Source organism: Ahaetulla prasina, chromosome 1, assembly GCF_028640845.1.
Source record: "Ahaetulla prasina isolate Xishuangbanna chromosome 1, ASM2864084v1, whole genome shotgun sequence".
NCBI lineage: Eukaryota > Metazoa > Chordata > Lepidosauria > Squamata > Colubridae > Ahaetulla > Ahaetulla prasina.
The window spans coordinates 244,478,598-244,495,277 of NC_080539.1; the positions used below are offsets into that span (position 1 = coordinate 244,478,598).

Here is a 16,680-nt window from a genome sequence, read left to right on the forward strand (position 1 = left end):
ACCAGCAGTGTCTCTGCCAGTGAAAACAGCTTGGGGCCTGTTTTCGCTGGCAGAGTGCTCAGGTGCCCCCGATATGAGTGATGTCGGGCTGGCCACTCCCACCCTGGCCATCCCCCCCCCCCCGAGGTCAAACACAACCCTGATGCATCCCTCAATGAAATCGAGATTAACAACCCCACTTTAGAGTAACAAGACTCAGGGAGCCACTGCTTACCCCTCCCAAAGATGTGAGCCTACCTACCCCCACCACTTAAGGCATTCCACTGCATGGGCTGGAAGAAATGATGCAGAAGTGAACTCTGTTTCTGCATAAATAGGACTTTCATTTATGGGCAATTGTTGTCCATAACATTGTTGGACTTATTTTTAATGGCTTAGTTCTTAGGGTAAGCATAATAATCAGAGAGCTGTATCCTTCAATCACTGTCTATAAGGCTTGGGAAAATGTGACACTTCAGCAAAATGGCATGGAAATACCCAACCTGCTGAAACATTAAACAGCATACTAAGCAGATCCCTTCATTGTATATTTCAGCAATTCATCACCTTATATACTACTCCATTTATTTAAAGAAGGAATAGCTGCCATCTCCTAATATTTACTACATGCAGCACAGAGAGGGTTAAAATAAAAAAAACCTATGAGTTACAAAGCAAGTATCCAGAACATTAATATGGATCTAGTTTCCCCCCCCTCCCCATTTCCAAGCAGTAAAGGTAAGAACTAGATAAATCAACCACAGTTTGGTTTAGTCTTCTTGCCAGATTGCAGTAGAACAATGAAGCCCTGGTGGTCTAAATTGTACAGTCTCTCACCATCAGTGCCTTTGAGAGTTGTTGACCCTCACTCGTCTCTTTTTGATCTTCTGAGGAAAGAAGAAAGCAGATTCTGGTGAGAGGTGGGAGTGAGAAGGAGATTAGAAGCTCAGGGACCTGTTTGTACTTGGATAAATCACAGCTCCCTTTCTTTTTCATAATCTCATCTTGAACACTGCCACTGCACTTTATATCCTCCCTTTGAATTCCACTTCTATGGATTAAATCTTCTCCTTTGGTTAGAGACCCATCTTTTTCCCTTTTCCGTAAACGAAAATAGTCCCATGTTTTTGAAATCTTTACTTTTGGCTTGAAAAGGTTTTTCCCCCCCTCATAATCCCTGAATGACTTTTGCTATTACCTTATATCTTATTAGCCTTTTGAAGTTTTGGTTCCCAGATTTAAAATAAATTAATGGTTATGAGATAACCCCCTCCTCTCCATTCTCCTAAACTCGTACTTGTACATACAAGTACATTCCTTGTATCTCATAGGCAGCATGAGGGAGACCGAAAGAGTGAGAATTTGTTACCAGTAGGTAATAGAATTTGGGAGAAACTCACAGCTGCATTATCACACACTATAAAGGTAATTTAGAGGTGGGAGATAATTATCTAATCAAAAATGAAACCATTCATTATCATCCTGAAGGTGAACTAGACTAGTTCATAATCAGAAGCCAAGTCCTTTTAGAACTGTTAATGCCAGATGACATGCACAAAACCCCCAATCCAACTAAATGATGAGATCCTTTCTTTTCATTGCTTAGGCAGCCAGGTTTCCCAATTACTGTTTACTTGTTTTAAAGGTGGTGTTCATAACTTTTATATAAGGATAAAGTATACTATTAGCAACTGTGTGGGAGAAATCCAGTTATTCTTAAAATAGCAAATGAGCTTAGTATTTTCTAAAACAGCCATAGATAAAAATTATTCTCTGGCATCCACTCCATCTGTAGTCTGTTGGCTCTTATCCAACAAAGAAAGTTTAATAAAATGTCTACCTTACCATTTTTTAAAAACTTCTGTAACATTTTTTAGTATGTCTTGCCTTGATTGTTACCAGAATAGAAAATTTACACTGTCATCCAAATAAAGGCTCAACCTAAATTTCTGGACAATAATGTCTGTCCTTTTATGTCCTATTCTTTCAGTCCTATTCAGCCCTATAAGATATCAGTTCTTATGTCACAGAAGTTATCAATATGTACATCACAAAGTGAACAGATCTAGATGGATTCTTTCTGTTATTTTCTAAATATAAAAGAATAGACCTTATCATACCTCTTGGTTTTTCTGAAGCTGAAACAGTGATACAGATCTCATAGGTACTTTGTAAATATGTTAGTGTTTCTTTAGATAATTACAAGTAGTCCTTGCTTAATAACTGGTCACCTAGCAGCCACTTGAAGTTATGATAGACCCCGCCCACAAGCTACCCTGTTTCCCCCAAAATAAGACATCCCCTGATAATAAGCCCAATCGGGCTTTTGAGCACATGTCAATAAGGCCAAGTGCTTATTTCACGGTTCAAAAAAATATAAGACATGGTCTTATTTTCAGGGAAACATGTTACCTAAGATCCTGTTTCAAAGTTATAGCCGCTGCAGTGCCCCTCAGTCATTCGTTCTCCATTTAAGAAACCACACTTCATGACTTCCTCTAGGGACTGTGGCATGTTGGATTATGATCATAGGTTGAGAACTACCTGTATTAAAATCTTGTAACTTTGAAATGGGTTGTCTTCTGTGTTTCAGTATAATTGTATATACTGTCTCATGAGGGTGGTTCTAGCTCCCCAACAGCATTTGTTCTAAAAAATGTCAATAATTCAATCTCCTCTTTATACTTCCACTTGTAAGATTTCATTGTTTTGATTAATTTAAAAGTGAAGATAGCATATTGAGCATATTGGCTTGCTCAATTAGCCTTAAAAACGGTTAGGTTCCTCTGAATCCCTGCAGTCTTTAAAAGAATGCTTTCTTGTCTGTTACCTATTTACGATATTGAAGTCAAAGGGCTTGTAGATAAGACATCACTGTAGATATCTCTAAAATATGATACTTGTATTACTGATTTGCTTCATAAGAAAGTTTAACTTTATATATTCAACTCTAGGGTTTTTTTTTGCCTGCATAAAAAACAAAAGAACAAATATTTCATATAATGCTTTTTCTATAATTACAATTTTTTTCTCTTTATTGTTATTAAAGTGCATATATCCCAAATATTAGAAAGATGGGTTAGAAATAGATATAAATCTAGGGGCCTCTGGTGACTCAGTAGACTAAGTCTGTCTGTTATTAACACAGCTGCTTGCAATTACTGCAAGTTCAAGTCCCACTAGGCCCAAGGTTGATTCAGCCTTCTATCCTTTATAAGGTAGGTAAAATGAGGACCCAGATTGTTGGGGGCAATAAAGTTGACTTTGTATATAATATACAAATGGATGAAGACTATTGCTTAACACAGTGTAAGCCGCCCTGAGTCTTCGGAGAAGGGCGAGATATAAATTCAAATTTTTTTAAAAAATAATTGTTAATATTGCTAAAGTATAGAAGTATATACTGAAATAATAATTTTGAAGCCAACCTTATAACACTTATCCTATATCATTTATAAACTGAAGCCTACAGATGCAATCTGGATCCTACTTCCCAGGGTTTCATGTGATTTTAATGATATCTTCAGACTCTACATCTGTCTGCTACACTTTCCGTTTAGTTTTTGACGGGACACGACCTCAATTTTGCCTTCTGTCCTTCTCGAGAGCTGCAGAAATCTGCCTAACTTCAAGCAGACCTAGGCATTGAGTCAATGTATACTGGGAGTGTCACCTGGACAACATCAATATTTACAAATTTAAATTCTGCTTTTACGAAATTAGATATGATAGTAACAATTCCTATCATTTTTTCTGGCTTAAATTGCGAGTCCGATATTATTTGTGCAGTTTAGAATTATACCAGTAGGTTTTCTTTGGTTAATTGATATTCTTAACATCTGTAATTTTTAGATAATCTCAACAACTCATAATATTTAGGAAAGGTAATAAAACATCTACTGTAGTTCTAGGTTTCTCTCATTTTATTCTCCAATTTTTTTAGAAGATTCTTGAGATTTCAAAACAGATGGGAGAATGTACAGTTTTCAGAGGAGTTAATGGAGTCTATTCTACTGAAGGGATACTAGATACACAAATACTTCTATCAATAATTTATAAACACACAACTGTCCATGTCAAATAATACTTAGTTGACTTTGCTGTCTCTTGAAAAAGCAAAATGTTGCTTAGATGGAAGGCCACCAGGAAATCCTCAAGATGTAGACTATAGTGGGAAAAATAATTCCAGAGATAAAAGTAGAAAATTGTAAGCCACTTTCACAAAGTTTAATATGTTTAAGGATTAATTATCTCCTCCTTGATATTTCAACAGAAAAAAGATCATTTTCATAGTAGAGCCAGTAATTTAATTTAGGAATCTCAAATCTCAATAAATGAGGGGTTTGTATATTTGTCTCATATTATATTGCTAAATTTTAAGAATACTCAGGAAGCTGAATATAATTTTGAGAATAGGGAGAACTCTATGTTTAAAGTTGCCCTTTTTAAAACCAAGGTATATACTGCCTCACTGGAGTTTATATGCCCTTAATGTGTGAATAATATACATCACCAATCTCTTTCCACTTATGACTGTATGACTATAACTTGTTGCTGGCAATCCTTATGATTTATATTGATATATTGATCATCAATTGTGTTGTAAATGTTGTACCTTGATGAACTTATCTTTTCTTTTATGTACACTGAGAGCATATGCACCAAGACAAATTCCTTGTGTGTCCAATCACACTTGGCCAATAAAATTCTATTCTATTCTTCTATTCTATATTCTATTAGCTTGTTTTGGGAACAGTTTCCCTTATAGGTACTGTTTAGTTTTTGGTTGCCTTATTTCAGTATCCAGCTATTTTTGAAATTTCAGCTACTATTTCTTTAAAGCTGCACTGCCTGTTGCAAAATAACACTGTTAAATATAATTTTCCTTTTCTTGCCATGTAAACTTAAGATGTGCCTGACCTATCAAGACCATCACTGAAAATATTCTTGGGAACCATAGTTACCATTGGCTTTCCTTCTCTGATATGTGTCACAACATAAAAGATGAAGGTATTTAGTTGTTCTGTTCACTTGGATCAAAATATTATTCCAGCTGTTTATTTCGTTATTTAGCCTAGGGAAATCCACATATGCTAGACACAATGCAGTGTTGACAGCCTAGATTGCTAGTTCATTCTTTCGGCAGTTGTGCATCCTTGGTGCATCTATCCTTGGTGAATTATCTTTATATTAATTAACTAACGGCATTCAGGTTGTTGACTCCTCAGGGCTCCTCGGCCTTGCCTCACCTAGTGTTGCAGTGCTTCACATCTAGGTCCAGCTCTGGTGTCTGCTCTCTGCCCACACAAATGCAGCTAGGGTTTCCCTCTCCCCCAAAGTGGTACCCATTTATCTTTTACAATATTGCATGCTTTCGAACTGCTGGGTGGGCAGGAGCTAGAGCAAAGGGAGCTCACTCCATCTCACAGAGCCAGGCTCAAACCACCAGAGTGCAGACCATTTCTGGGCAGGAGTTCCAGGGTCATTAAGCCATTGGACTATCACATTCCAACATTATTCCTGCTATATTTATTTCTTGTAAATGGAAAGTATTATAGCAGTGGTCCCCAACCCCCGGTTCATGGCCACTTGCCAGGCTGCAGCCTATTCAGAACTGGGCCATGGAAGTGGTGGGTAAGTGCACGCATGCACTTGCGAAGCTGCATTGTGAGAATGAAATTTTGGGCTCAGTTGTGGTTGTAAGTCAAGGATTACTTATAGCTGCTTTACCTCAGTACCTGACCAATAAGTAGCAGAGAAATAACAACAATAATAACTGAACTTTTACTGGTACTCTTCAAAATCAGGTATTCAAGCAGATACTATTTAATTCATTTACAAAAACAATGTGTTGCCAATTAAACAGAAAGGAAATAGATAAAACACAAAGACAGCTTCTAATAAACTGAGCAAGAATTTAAGAAGGGACCTTCTTAATTTCTTGGGCCGTAAAGGTGATGGCAGAAGAATTTTACTTTCAGACTTGCAAGATTCTGTTAATACAGCTTTACAATAAAGTAGAATTAGTTTATCTGGTTGTGTTTCCTGTCTGGTCTACTTGTTAAGGTCAACCTTGTGGTAAGAGTAAAATTCTCTTATCTGACCATTGTCTAGGCAGCATCACTTCATCCTGCTTCCTATGGTTTTCCCCATATACCATTACATTAACATCAAAAGAATATTTCAGGAATATTCCTCTTACCGTTATTACTATTGGTAACACTGTTGATTTTCCTGTTAATAATTTTAACTAAAATGTGGACTGGATTTCAGATACTGAAACCTCAATTCAGCTTTTGCACTTCCTGTATATGGATTATCTGAAACTATAGTAATTCTTAAAAGTTTGTGAACTCCTTCAATGTTTCTGAATAAATGACCTAAAATGTGATTTGTTATCCATTCAAGTCCTAAAACTAGTCATAAATAGAACCCAATTAAATGAGTCATTTTATTATAAACATTTTATTTATGGAGAAAAATGATCCAATGCTACCTTTATGGGTGTTCACAAACTTGTAAGTATCAGTGTATATAAAAAGTGAAAGTTAAAAATTGAACCACAACTTCATAAATCAAAATTATAGCAATGACACTGACGTATATTTTCAGTTAAATAAATATGTATCATTAATACCGTAGTAAAAAAATAATGGTTAAGAGTGATGGACTGAAACATTAGGTGGAATAGTATGAAACAAATGGAAGTCCAACCACTCTAACTAAGGTATACATAAGGGTAAGGAAAGTCCAAACTTAATGATAAAAATGCTGTTAAAGCCATTATGACCTAGGTGATCTTATTTTTTGATACTCTGCTGGAATTGTAAAGTAGGCACAGGCTGAGCTAGAAGCATTAGATTAAAACTATGATCATAGACTGCACACTGCATCCCTATAGCGAGACGGATAGCCATATGTGCCCTTTAATGAAAGCAGACATGGAGCACTGCAACCGAAGGAAACAATTGAAAAAAGGAAAAAAATATTTCTGGCTGAATACATAGCCAAGAAGATAAACTAAATGACCTAACAAAGGAGGGTATACAGTACTAAAAAGCAATGAAACCAAACATGGATACTAGAATGAGCAGCTGGTGATGCAAATGCAGAATTTGCAAAATAAGCCATTACATGGCTGGTAGTTTAACATCATTCAAGGGAAGTTAGTAAATGAAAATATATAGCAATGGTTTCAAAAAGGCTCATTAAAGAAGGAAACAGAAGAGCTTATTTTAGTGGCTCAAGAACAGTCGCAATATATAAATGTAATTAAAACTAAAACTGAGAAAACATGTCAGTTATGCAAAGAACAGGAGGAACACATGGTATGTGGATGTGAGAAGACTGCACTATTTAAAAAATGCAGTAAAGTGGTCTTATTTATTGGAATCTAGGTAAGAATTACATCTTACCAGTAAGCCAATCACAATGTTGAAGAAGAACAGAAAAATTAGGATCCCATGGGACCTACACATCTTCTCTCTGTATACCAATGACTGCATCTCAATCTGTTAAGCTACTGAAGTTCGCAGATGATACAACAGTGATCGGTCTCATTCGAGACAATGACGAATCTGCATATAGACGAGAGGTCGAACGACTAGCCTTGTGGTGCAACCAAAACAATCTGGAACTGAACACACTCAAAACCGTAGAAATGGTGGTAGACTTTAGGAGAAACCCTTCCATACTTCCACCTCTCACAATACTAGACAACACAGTATCAACAGTAGAAACCTTCAAATTTCTAGGTTCTATCATATCGCAAGATCTAAAATGGACAGCTAACATCAAAAACATCATTAAAAAAGGACAACAAAGAATGTTCTTTCTGTGCCAACTCAGTAAGCTCAAACTGCCCAAGGAGCTGCTGATTCAGTTCTACAGAGGAATTATTGAGTCTGTCATTTGCACCTCTATAACTGTCTGGTTCGGTTCTGCAACCCAACAAGAAAGACACAGACTTCAGAGGATAATTAGAACTGCAGAAAAAATAATTGCTACCAACCTGCCTTCCATTGAGGACCTGTATACTGCATGAATCAAGAAGAGGGCCGTGAAAATATTTACAGATCCCTCACATCCAGGACATAAACTGTTTCAACTCCTACCCTCAAAACGACGCTATAGAGCATTGCACACCAGAACAACTAGACACAAGAACAGTCTTTTCCCAAAGGCCATCACTCTGCTAAACAAATAATTCCCTCAACACGGTCAAACTATTTACTAAATCTGCACTACTATTAATCTTCTCATAGTTCCCATCACCAATCTCTTTCCACTTATGACTGTATGACTGTAACTTTGTTGCTGGCAATTCTTATGATTATATTGATATATTGACCATCAATTGTGTTGTAAATGTTGTACCTTGATGAATGTATCTTTTCTTTTATGTACACTGAGAGCATATGCACCAAGACAAATTCCTTGTGTGTCCAATCACACTTAGCCAATAAAAATTCAATTCTATTCTATTCTATTCTATTCTATTCTATTCTATTCTATTCTATTCTATTCTATTCTACAAACCAATAAAGATTTATTCCATAATAACCAGTTATGACTGTAGTTATAAAGAAACAAGTGTGGATAATTGACAGCACAGTAGCTGGCGATAGAAGGATCAATGAGAAAGAAAAAGCAGAGAAATATAAAGAGATAACAAGCAAATGTGGAAAAGAAAGTTGTGGTGCCAATAATGGTTTGTGTGCTAGGTACCATACTAAAAGATCTGTAAAAATACTTGGACACAATAGGAATGAGCAGGATCCAAGCAAAACTATCTGGCAAACTTTATACAGACAACAACACTCAGAAACAATCAAAGCACTCCATGAGCATTTTTAAAAATACATTGAAAGGCAGTTGTACAATACCAAATTATGGCAGTGGCTTTCGAATGGTATATTAAAAGCCAAAATAGAGGCGTGCTTTGTTATTGGGGAACCAGATGCAGTACCGCAAAGATTTAGAAATTAGATTATCTAAATTCGTAACAATTTAAAATAGCCCAACTGCAAATAGGGGAGCTGTGGAATTCATAAATAATTAGGTGCTGCTACCTATGCAGTTCCCAAGTTTGTGGGTAGAGCTCAAATGAAGAATGCATCTGACCAACATTGGCCATGACACCTGATTGGTAATACTGGAATTATAGAACAATAAAATCTCTGTAGATCTTAGCCCTATAACTTGGAGTGCTATGACTAGATAAATCTGTTCTCTTTTTTGAGAGTTGGATAAAAATACCCAATCTACAATTTAAAAATCAATTTTATTAAAAATAAGAGAAAGGAAAATGTAAAGCTTAATGATTAAAATTATAAATCAAGATTATCATTAAAAATTAATGATAAACGAGATTATAGTGCTAAAATTATGTACTGCTGCTCCAAAGTTCTATAATAAATTCACAGGAAAATCATAATATTCTGGATAAATTCCAGGATATAGATGTGTAAGAAGGAAAGGGGAATTCTGTGCACCAAAATCCTGAATTAATCAAACAGCATGAGATTGAATAGAGGCAATGGGTATTGGCCAATAAAGCTGACAAAATACACAGAAACTAAAAATAACCTTAGTATAATACTAACTACACATCTGTGTTTACCTAAGCAACAAAAGAAACAAAAACTTCTGATTCCATTTTAAATTATTTTCTTTTCTAGAAATTTCATTTTAATTTGCAGCTGAAGAAAATATACTTCTCATATTTTCTTTTTATGATCCCAACATATGCTTGATTGTTTTGTTTTATTTATCATTATCACATTTTATAAAATAAGTGAAATAAGGTTTTTGAAGATTTTTTTTAAAAAAGAAAAGCACCCTGTGAACTTTATTTGTGTTTCAGGTTCATTTTAAGACATATATACCTATTTGTTGCTTATGCTTCATGGAAAAAACATTAAAAAATCTGAACAAAAGCATTTGGAGAAAAGAATGTAGAAACTTATGAGTATATATATACCAATTTACACCTGAAACATAGAAAGATTTTATATCTGCTCAATTGGAACTTAATTCCTTTTATGAATTTCAACCATGAGGGAGATGGGCGATAGAAACATGAAAGAAGATAGATAGATAGATAGATAGATAGATAGATAGATAGATAGGTAGGTAGGTAGGTAGGTAGGTAGGTAGGTAGGTAGGTAGGTAGGTAGGTAGATGGATGATAGAGTTTTATAAGACAAGACTATATAGAGAGAGTAAGGGAAAAACTTGGAAATTATTGGCTTCTTGATTAAAAAGAAACCACAACTTTCTACTAAGGATGCTCAGTACAAAATATATAATTATTTTGTTTTAATTTTTATTCTCAACATAACAAAGAAAAAGTTACCAAGGGAGATATTAATCATTTTAACTACTATTGTTCTTCCAAATATTACACATCACCAAGTTAATTATCTGGCTGCACCTTTATATGTATAAGAATTAACAGCTTCTATTAAGTTACAAAAAAAAGAAAATTCCTAGTCTGACTTAATATAACATTCATAATGAAGAGGGGTGGATTCTTCTTCATTGTTGGAAAGTTATAATGAAACTTGCTTGAATAAAGTTTCTTTTCATTCTGGCCATAAAAGTGGCTAGAGTTGAACAAATCATTTGTATATGTTGATAATATATAATGTCTTGTTGGAAATTATAAAAAATTATTGCTATTACGCCACAGTTTGGTAAATTATTAGGTATTTCATCATATATCCAATTTATTTTTTATATAAATGGATAGATAATAGAGAAAGATGTATCTTTCCTATTTGTTATAAGGAAAGACAGATGTTGTAATAATTAATATTATTCTAAAATTCTTAAAAAGAATTCCTTGCCAATACTTTTAAGGAACTTGAAGCAGGTTTGGTGAGTTTTGAAGAATGCTTTTAATAAGAACAACAGTCCCCTAGTATTTCTTTATCTAAATTATGGGTGGTAGATTATAACAGGGATTTTAACTTTTCTAATTTTCAACTCTTACTATTGACTGTTTTAGCTTCTGTTTTTCTATAGAATTCAAATAGGTTAAATAAATAATCCTGGGCACAGTTTTAAATTATGTAATCCTACCAATACCATATCTTTTCTTTTATTGTATCTTTTCTTTTATGTATATTGAGAGCATATGCACCAAAGACAAATTCCTTGTGTGTCCAATAACAATTGGCCAATAAAGAATTCTATTCTATTCTATTCTATTCTATTCTATTCTATTCTATTCTATTCTATTCTATTCCATTCCATTCCATTCCATTCCATTCCATTCCATTCCATAGCTGAAAATTGTTTCTGGGTAATCGTTTTGATTGAGAATCTGCTGCATTTTCAGTTTTAAAGGCAGCAAGGTGTATATTACTGGCAGAAATATATCGGTTAATTCTGATACTTACACAGTAACAGATTTACATTTTGGGATAATCCCGTTCTGAATGTGTTCGCATTTATGGGTTAATAGAGGAATTTACATATTAAATCAGCTTATAAACATCCCAGTTTGGCCTTGTGTTGCACTTTCTCATTTGTGACTGGAGTGCAGTTTGGAGGTCAAAGAGTAGGTTGCAGATATGGCTAGGAGGGCCTTTGCACAGATCCATCTGGTGTGCCAGTTGTGCCTGTTCCCAGGTTGGGAGGCCCTTCAGGCAGTCACTCATGCTCTAATCACGTCACAATTGGACACCAGAAATCTCTTTTTTCAAGGAGGCTGTCCTTGAAGACCCCTTGGAAGCTACTTTGTTATAGAAAATGCACATTAAGTGGGTAAAATTAAGCATTCTTTTATACTTAAAGTATTCCATAATTAAATCACATTGGCATACATTATATGCTAGCAAATTAGGTTTCCACTTTTCAAATATACATTCCTGTATTTTTTATAATGCTGACTTCTAATAGGGCAGTCTCTTATGCCTCTGATTTTATATTGTAGCCTCTCATATTCAAAGCCCTGCTGCACTCATGCTACAGAGCCAAAGTGAGGATTGGGATTATTTACTGTTTTTCCCCTTTGCAAGTAATGGGAAGGAAATTAGGTTTGGTATAAATACGTATTCCTATGTTGGGAGTGTGGTTGATGAATACGAGACCTTTGGATTCCACAGATCCAAAGTTTTCCTCAATCTAGTGTGGTCTCCAATGTTCCTCATTTTTCCCCTTTTCTGATTTTGGAATTTCAGTTAAAAAAAAAAATCTGGTGAAGTTTTTAGACAGTCTGGGGAGAGGGGAATCCAATGCTAGGTTTTGTGTTTTTTTCCCCCCTCTTGGAAATCCGAGCCTCACCCCATTCTTAGAAGAGGAAATCTTCTGAATGTCCTATGACTCCCAGTAACATAGGAGTGCACTCTGACATTCTGCAAGAAACTCACTGCCATAGTGTTGAGTCTCTGGGGCAAATACATCCTGTTCTGTATTTTTCTAGTAATGTTTTGATTAAGGTTTTGATTCTGTGTAATTGCCAAGTTTGAGAGTTAAGGTTGACCTGAAATATTTTATTTGTTCGGGGGGGAGGGGGAATGTACCTCATTTTCTGGGAAGGGATCGATAAATCTCTTGTAGTTAGATTTTGTCTCATTGGTAAAGTATGTTGTGTTCCCTATACTGCACTTAGTCAGGAAATATTCCTTTCAGCAATGCTGTCAGCAAGATTTGAGGATGTTTCTCATATATAGTTTTCAACTTGGTTTATTAATTCCATTTTTATAGGTTACTGCACTTAAGAATGAACATTGAAGATAAGCTGGGAGGATTGTTTCTTAAATGTGGTAGCATAGAACAGATGCAGTCATCGAGGGATATGGTTGGAATGGGTGCCACCTCTGACCAGTCAGCAATTTCTGTGGAACGGCAAGAGGCAGTTCTCCAAGACCGGGCTATGGCACGTCAAGAAATTCTTTCTGCAGATGAAGTTTTACAAGAAACTGAACTCCGACCGCAAGAAATGATCCCACATGATGAACTTATGGTTCATGAAGAGACGGTGAAAAATGACGATGACATGGAGGGACAAGACAGACTTCCTCAAGGGCTTCATTACGCAGTTAATGTTCCTGTAAGTATTTTCTTTCCCTAATTTTGCCTGCAGCGATTGCTTCAAAGTGTGAGCAAAGGGTAATCATGAGAAAAAGGCAGTGCTTTATGGATATCTTATTTCATTAATCAATGATTGATTTGGTTTGAAGTCAACAGTGGGAAGAAATATATTTTTAAAAGGTTGTTGTAAGATAATTTCATCCAGTTTTTCCTACTTGTGCGTGCCTTTGGTACTATGTGTTTGTTTATTACTAAAGGCCTTTCTAGCCTCTTCTGTGTGGTCTAAAGAGAGTAATGGTTCTTAAAATTGCTGTTGGGATTGTGACACTGAAAAAGAGTTTTCCTTTATTAATAAATACTGTAGACACCCTCCTCCTCCAGAATTGCAGGTTTATTTTCTTTTTCATTTTGAAATACTTAGAAAAGTTTCAGCCTTTAAGCAGATGAACAGATGAGTGGGATTGGAGGAGAGTGGGCAGGAAGGCACTGAGAAGGACTGAAGGAAGGCAGAAAAGCCAACAAACATGGCAATTAAAGTGAGGGATTGACAATGTAGTGGGGAACAATGCATTGGATGGACATGGGATAGTAAGCTGCACTGAAAATCCTGCTGGGGCACTGTACTTTTTGTGTATATACTGTACAAGATGACTTTGATCCTGAATGAAAGATAAAGATAGCTAATCCGAGCATTTTACAAGCACAAATTTGCCTTTAAGCCAAACTATTTGATTAATGTTGATGAAATTTTGTTTTATAATTAAAAAAGGAAGATTTACAAAAACCTTATCATGGGACAGTTCTTCATGATTTTGAGTTATTTTTATATCTGCTTTTACAAAAAAATTCTACTGAAGATAAACTTTATTGAAGATTATAGGGTTCTGAGATGATTTTACACAGTAAAATTCACCTCTTTATTCATGTCAGATCTAAAGCTTATGCAAATTAGGTTTGGATTTTCATTTACCATATAAAATGGTATGTGTAGGCAGATCTATTCATTTCAGAGAGCTCAAGACTTGGGTATCTTGGTTCTGAAAAGATGAAACAAAGATTCAATTTTGTTAATTGTAATTGAAGAATTTCTGAGCTTGGGAATCAGCAAGTACAGGTGGTCCTCATTGAGCGATCAGCAATTAGAACCAACAACTTGGTCATTAAGCAAGGCAGTTACTAAGTAGAAAATCACATGAGTGTGATTGTGCTTATGATTTTAGTTCAGTTTTCTTTTACTTTACTGTGTCAGAAGACTACAACCCTAAACAGCCAGCTCAGCCAAACAGTGGGTAAGGTTTCCAGAACTTTACTCTTAAAGTAGGTATCCCTAAGGGCCTATTCAAAAGTGGGCTGTGGAAGAAATTGGGCAAGCATGAGCATGTGAAACTCCACTTGTGCAAGTGGCAGGCAAACGCATGCCCAAAGCTCCACAAGCAGAGGGTGCTTGTGCTCGTGTGCGAAGCTCCAAAAAAGTGCAGCTTCTTGTGCGAGCACAAGCATCCTCCACTCACTTGTGAAGCTCCATTTGTGTGACTAGAGGGGGCATGCATTTGCCTGTCACTCACATGCTTCCTCCCGCAGGGCCGGGCCCCAAGCTGGAAGGTTAGGGACCACTGTCTTAGAGTCCTTCTCTCCCCACTTTGGAATATTCACTCTGAGGCTGGGATAATCAGCAGGAAGGAAAGTAATGTTTGTATATTCATTGGAAAAGAAGGGATTACAAGAAAATAGTCAGACATACAATGGGAAATACATATTGAAAAATATGCTTGTGCCAGCTGTTTGCCTAGCATGCTGACTGCTCTCAGCATGACCTACTTAGGAGGCAAACAAAAGTCAAAGTTGTGAAAATGATTAAAGTCTTGTCAGTTACAGGCAGCAGCTGTTAAGCCAGCTAATTAAATTCAGAGAGCTGAGCTTGTTAACTTCCCTTAGAACTTTTTAGGGCGCAGTTACACATGAAAAAACTTCAGGAGCAACTAGCTTGCTTAGACAATTTCTCCAGTCTACTGGAAGTGGGTGGGGGTGGGGGAGAGAAAAATGGATCAGCCATAGGGCTGCATATACTAACCAACTGTAGTGCCAAACACATGACTGAGAGAGAGGGAAAGATACTGCAAAGGTTTTAAATGTGGGCATTGGTCCCAAAATTACTTTTTTAAAATCACGGTTGTAATATCAAACGGTCGCTACCCAAGGCAGTTGCTAAGTAAGGTCTGCTTGTATATTTTAATTCATTATGTATGTTGTCAGATTTTGCCTTGTGATCTTACAATTGAAGATTCTGTTAAAAATCTTGGGAAGGGAAATGAGATATAGAACATAAAACATGAGAATTTTATTATAAACACTTAGATAGAACAAAGCCATGTGTCTAACTCTTAATGCCAAATTGAACACATTGGCATATTAGTTCTCTGTGGGAAATAACCTGTTTTGACTTAACACCTGCTTTGAATGTAAATTGTCTTTTCAAGAAAACATTAAAGAATTACAGTAATCGCTATTCTGTAGGAAAAATAACACCAATTTCAGTCAAAGAAATCCTGGAACCTCACATTCTTTTAAGAATTATATAGCAACTCTGAGAAATAGTAATCAAAAATTTAGATTAGAAATACTATGACCTAGGTATCCATTTATTTACTGCCTTTTTGAGCAGTGAGCCAATTTCTAGGTTTAAGTTTCCACTGCAAAATTGGCATTCCTGCATATTGTGACTAAGACAGTAAATGTCAGATCTTAGTTGACTCAATCTGAATTTGAAAAGCTAAATGCGGCGTTGGTTAATAGTTGAGAAGTAGACAGACTATCTGGGAGTCCCAAGGCTTCATAAGACTGAGAAGTAATAAACATGTAGGATAAGGTCTGTGATAATGACCTCAATATTGTTGCCAAGAAAACAGGATGGATGGTCCATGCAATCATGTCCATCTGGCATCCAAAGTTGAGCTTAATTTGAGGGAGAATTTACTTTTTGTATTATCATGAATCAGAAATTAAAAATGGTATATCTGTTTTCAATGTTTAAGTAAACATGTTTTCAATAAATCTCCAGTTTAACAGACTTTAACGTAATGAACCTCAGATGCAGTGGACAAAATTTTCATTGTATTTGTGTCATCTTACATCATTTAAATATCATTCCTGAAATCTGCTTAATTTGTGTAATTATATCACAATTGAGGACATCCTATCTGATTTAATGCAGTTGGCAATAACAGACATGGCCCCTCTCTATTTGTTCCAATAAAGCAAGGTTTTATTTGTATGTATAGCACATAATTCAAGTAGAACTGTATTTGAAAGTATATCAGTATAGCATTCAATAAACAAAGTTGTCGTCGTCCCCCACCCAGCATAATAAAAAAGCACAGAGCCCTTCCAAGTGAATTTGCCATTATTTCTTAGAACATGTGCATTTTCTATTTTAGCAGATTAGTGTGAAACAAGAAATTACATTTACTGATGTGGCTGAGCAGCAGAAACGGGACAAAAAGTTAATGCGAGAAGGTATAGATATGCAAAAGAAGAAGAAAAGAAAGCAGCGTTCTCCAGCAAAGGTAAGACAATTAAAGGGCACGGTGATTTACCATAGAATCGTTGGAAATACTATCTGCCAATAATAAATTCACCTAGCAACAGTTCTAAAGCAAAGAT

General features: G+C 35.8%; 1 protein-coding gene across 3 annotated transcripts in view; it reads left to right on the forward strand.

Moving 5' to 3' along the window:
* The window catches only part of ZNF148 (zinc finger protein 148), a 48,338-nt gene that overhangs the window by 11,444 nt on the left and 20,214 nt on the right, over window positions 1–16,680 (forward strand). For 2 of the 3 annotated variants that reach the window (XM_058195019.1, XM_058195001.1), the window contains exons 2-3: window positions 12,694–13,039; window positions 16,455–16,583. In XM_058195019.1, coding sequence (XP_058051002.1) covers window positions 12,710–13,039; window positions 16,455–16,583 — 459 coding nt within the window. In that variant the 5' untranslated portion in view covers window positions 12,694–12,709. The remainder of the gene's footprint in view (window positions 1–12,693; window positions 13,040–16,454; window positions 16,584–16,680) is intronic. The other variant, XM_058195009.1, reaches the window with a different exon arrangement.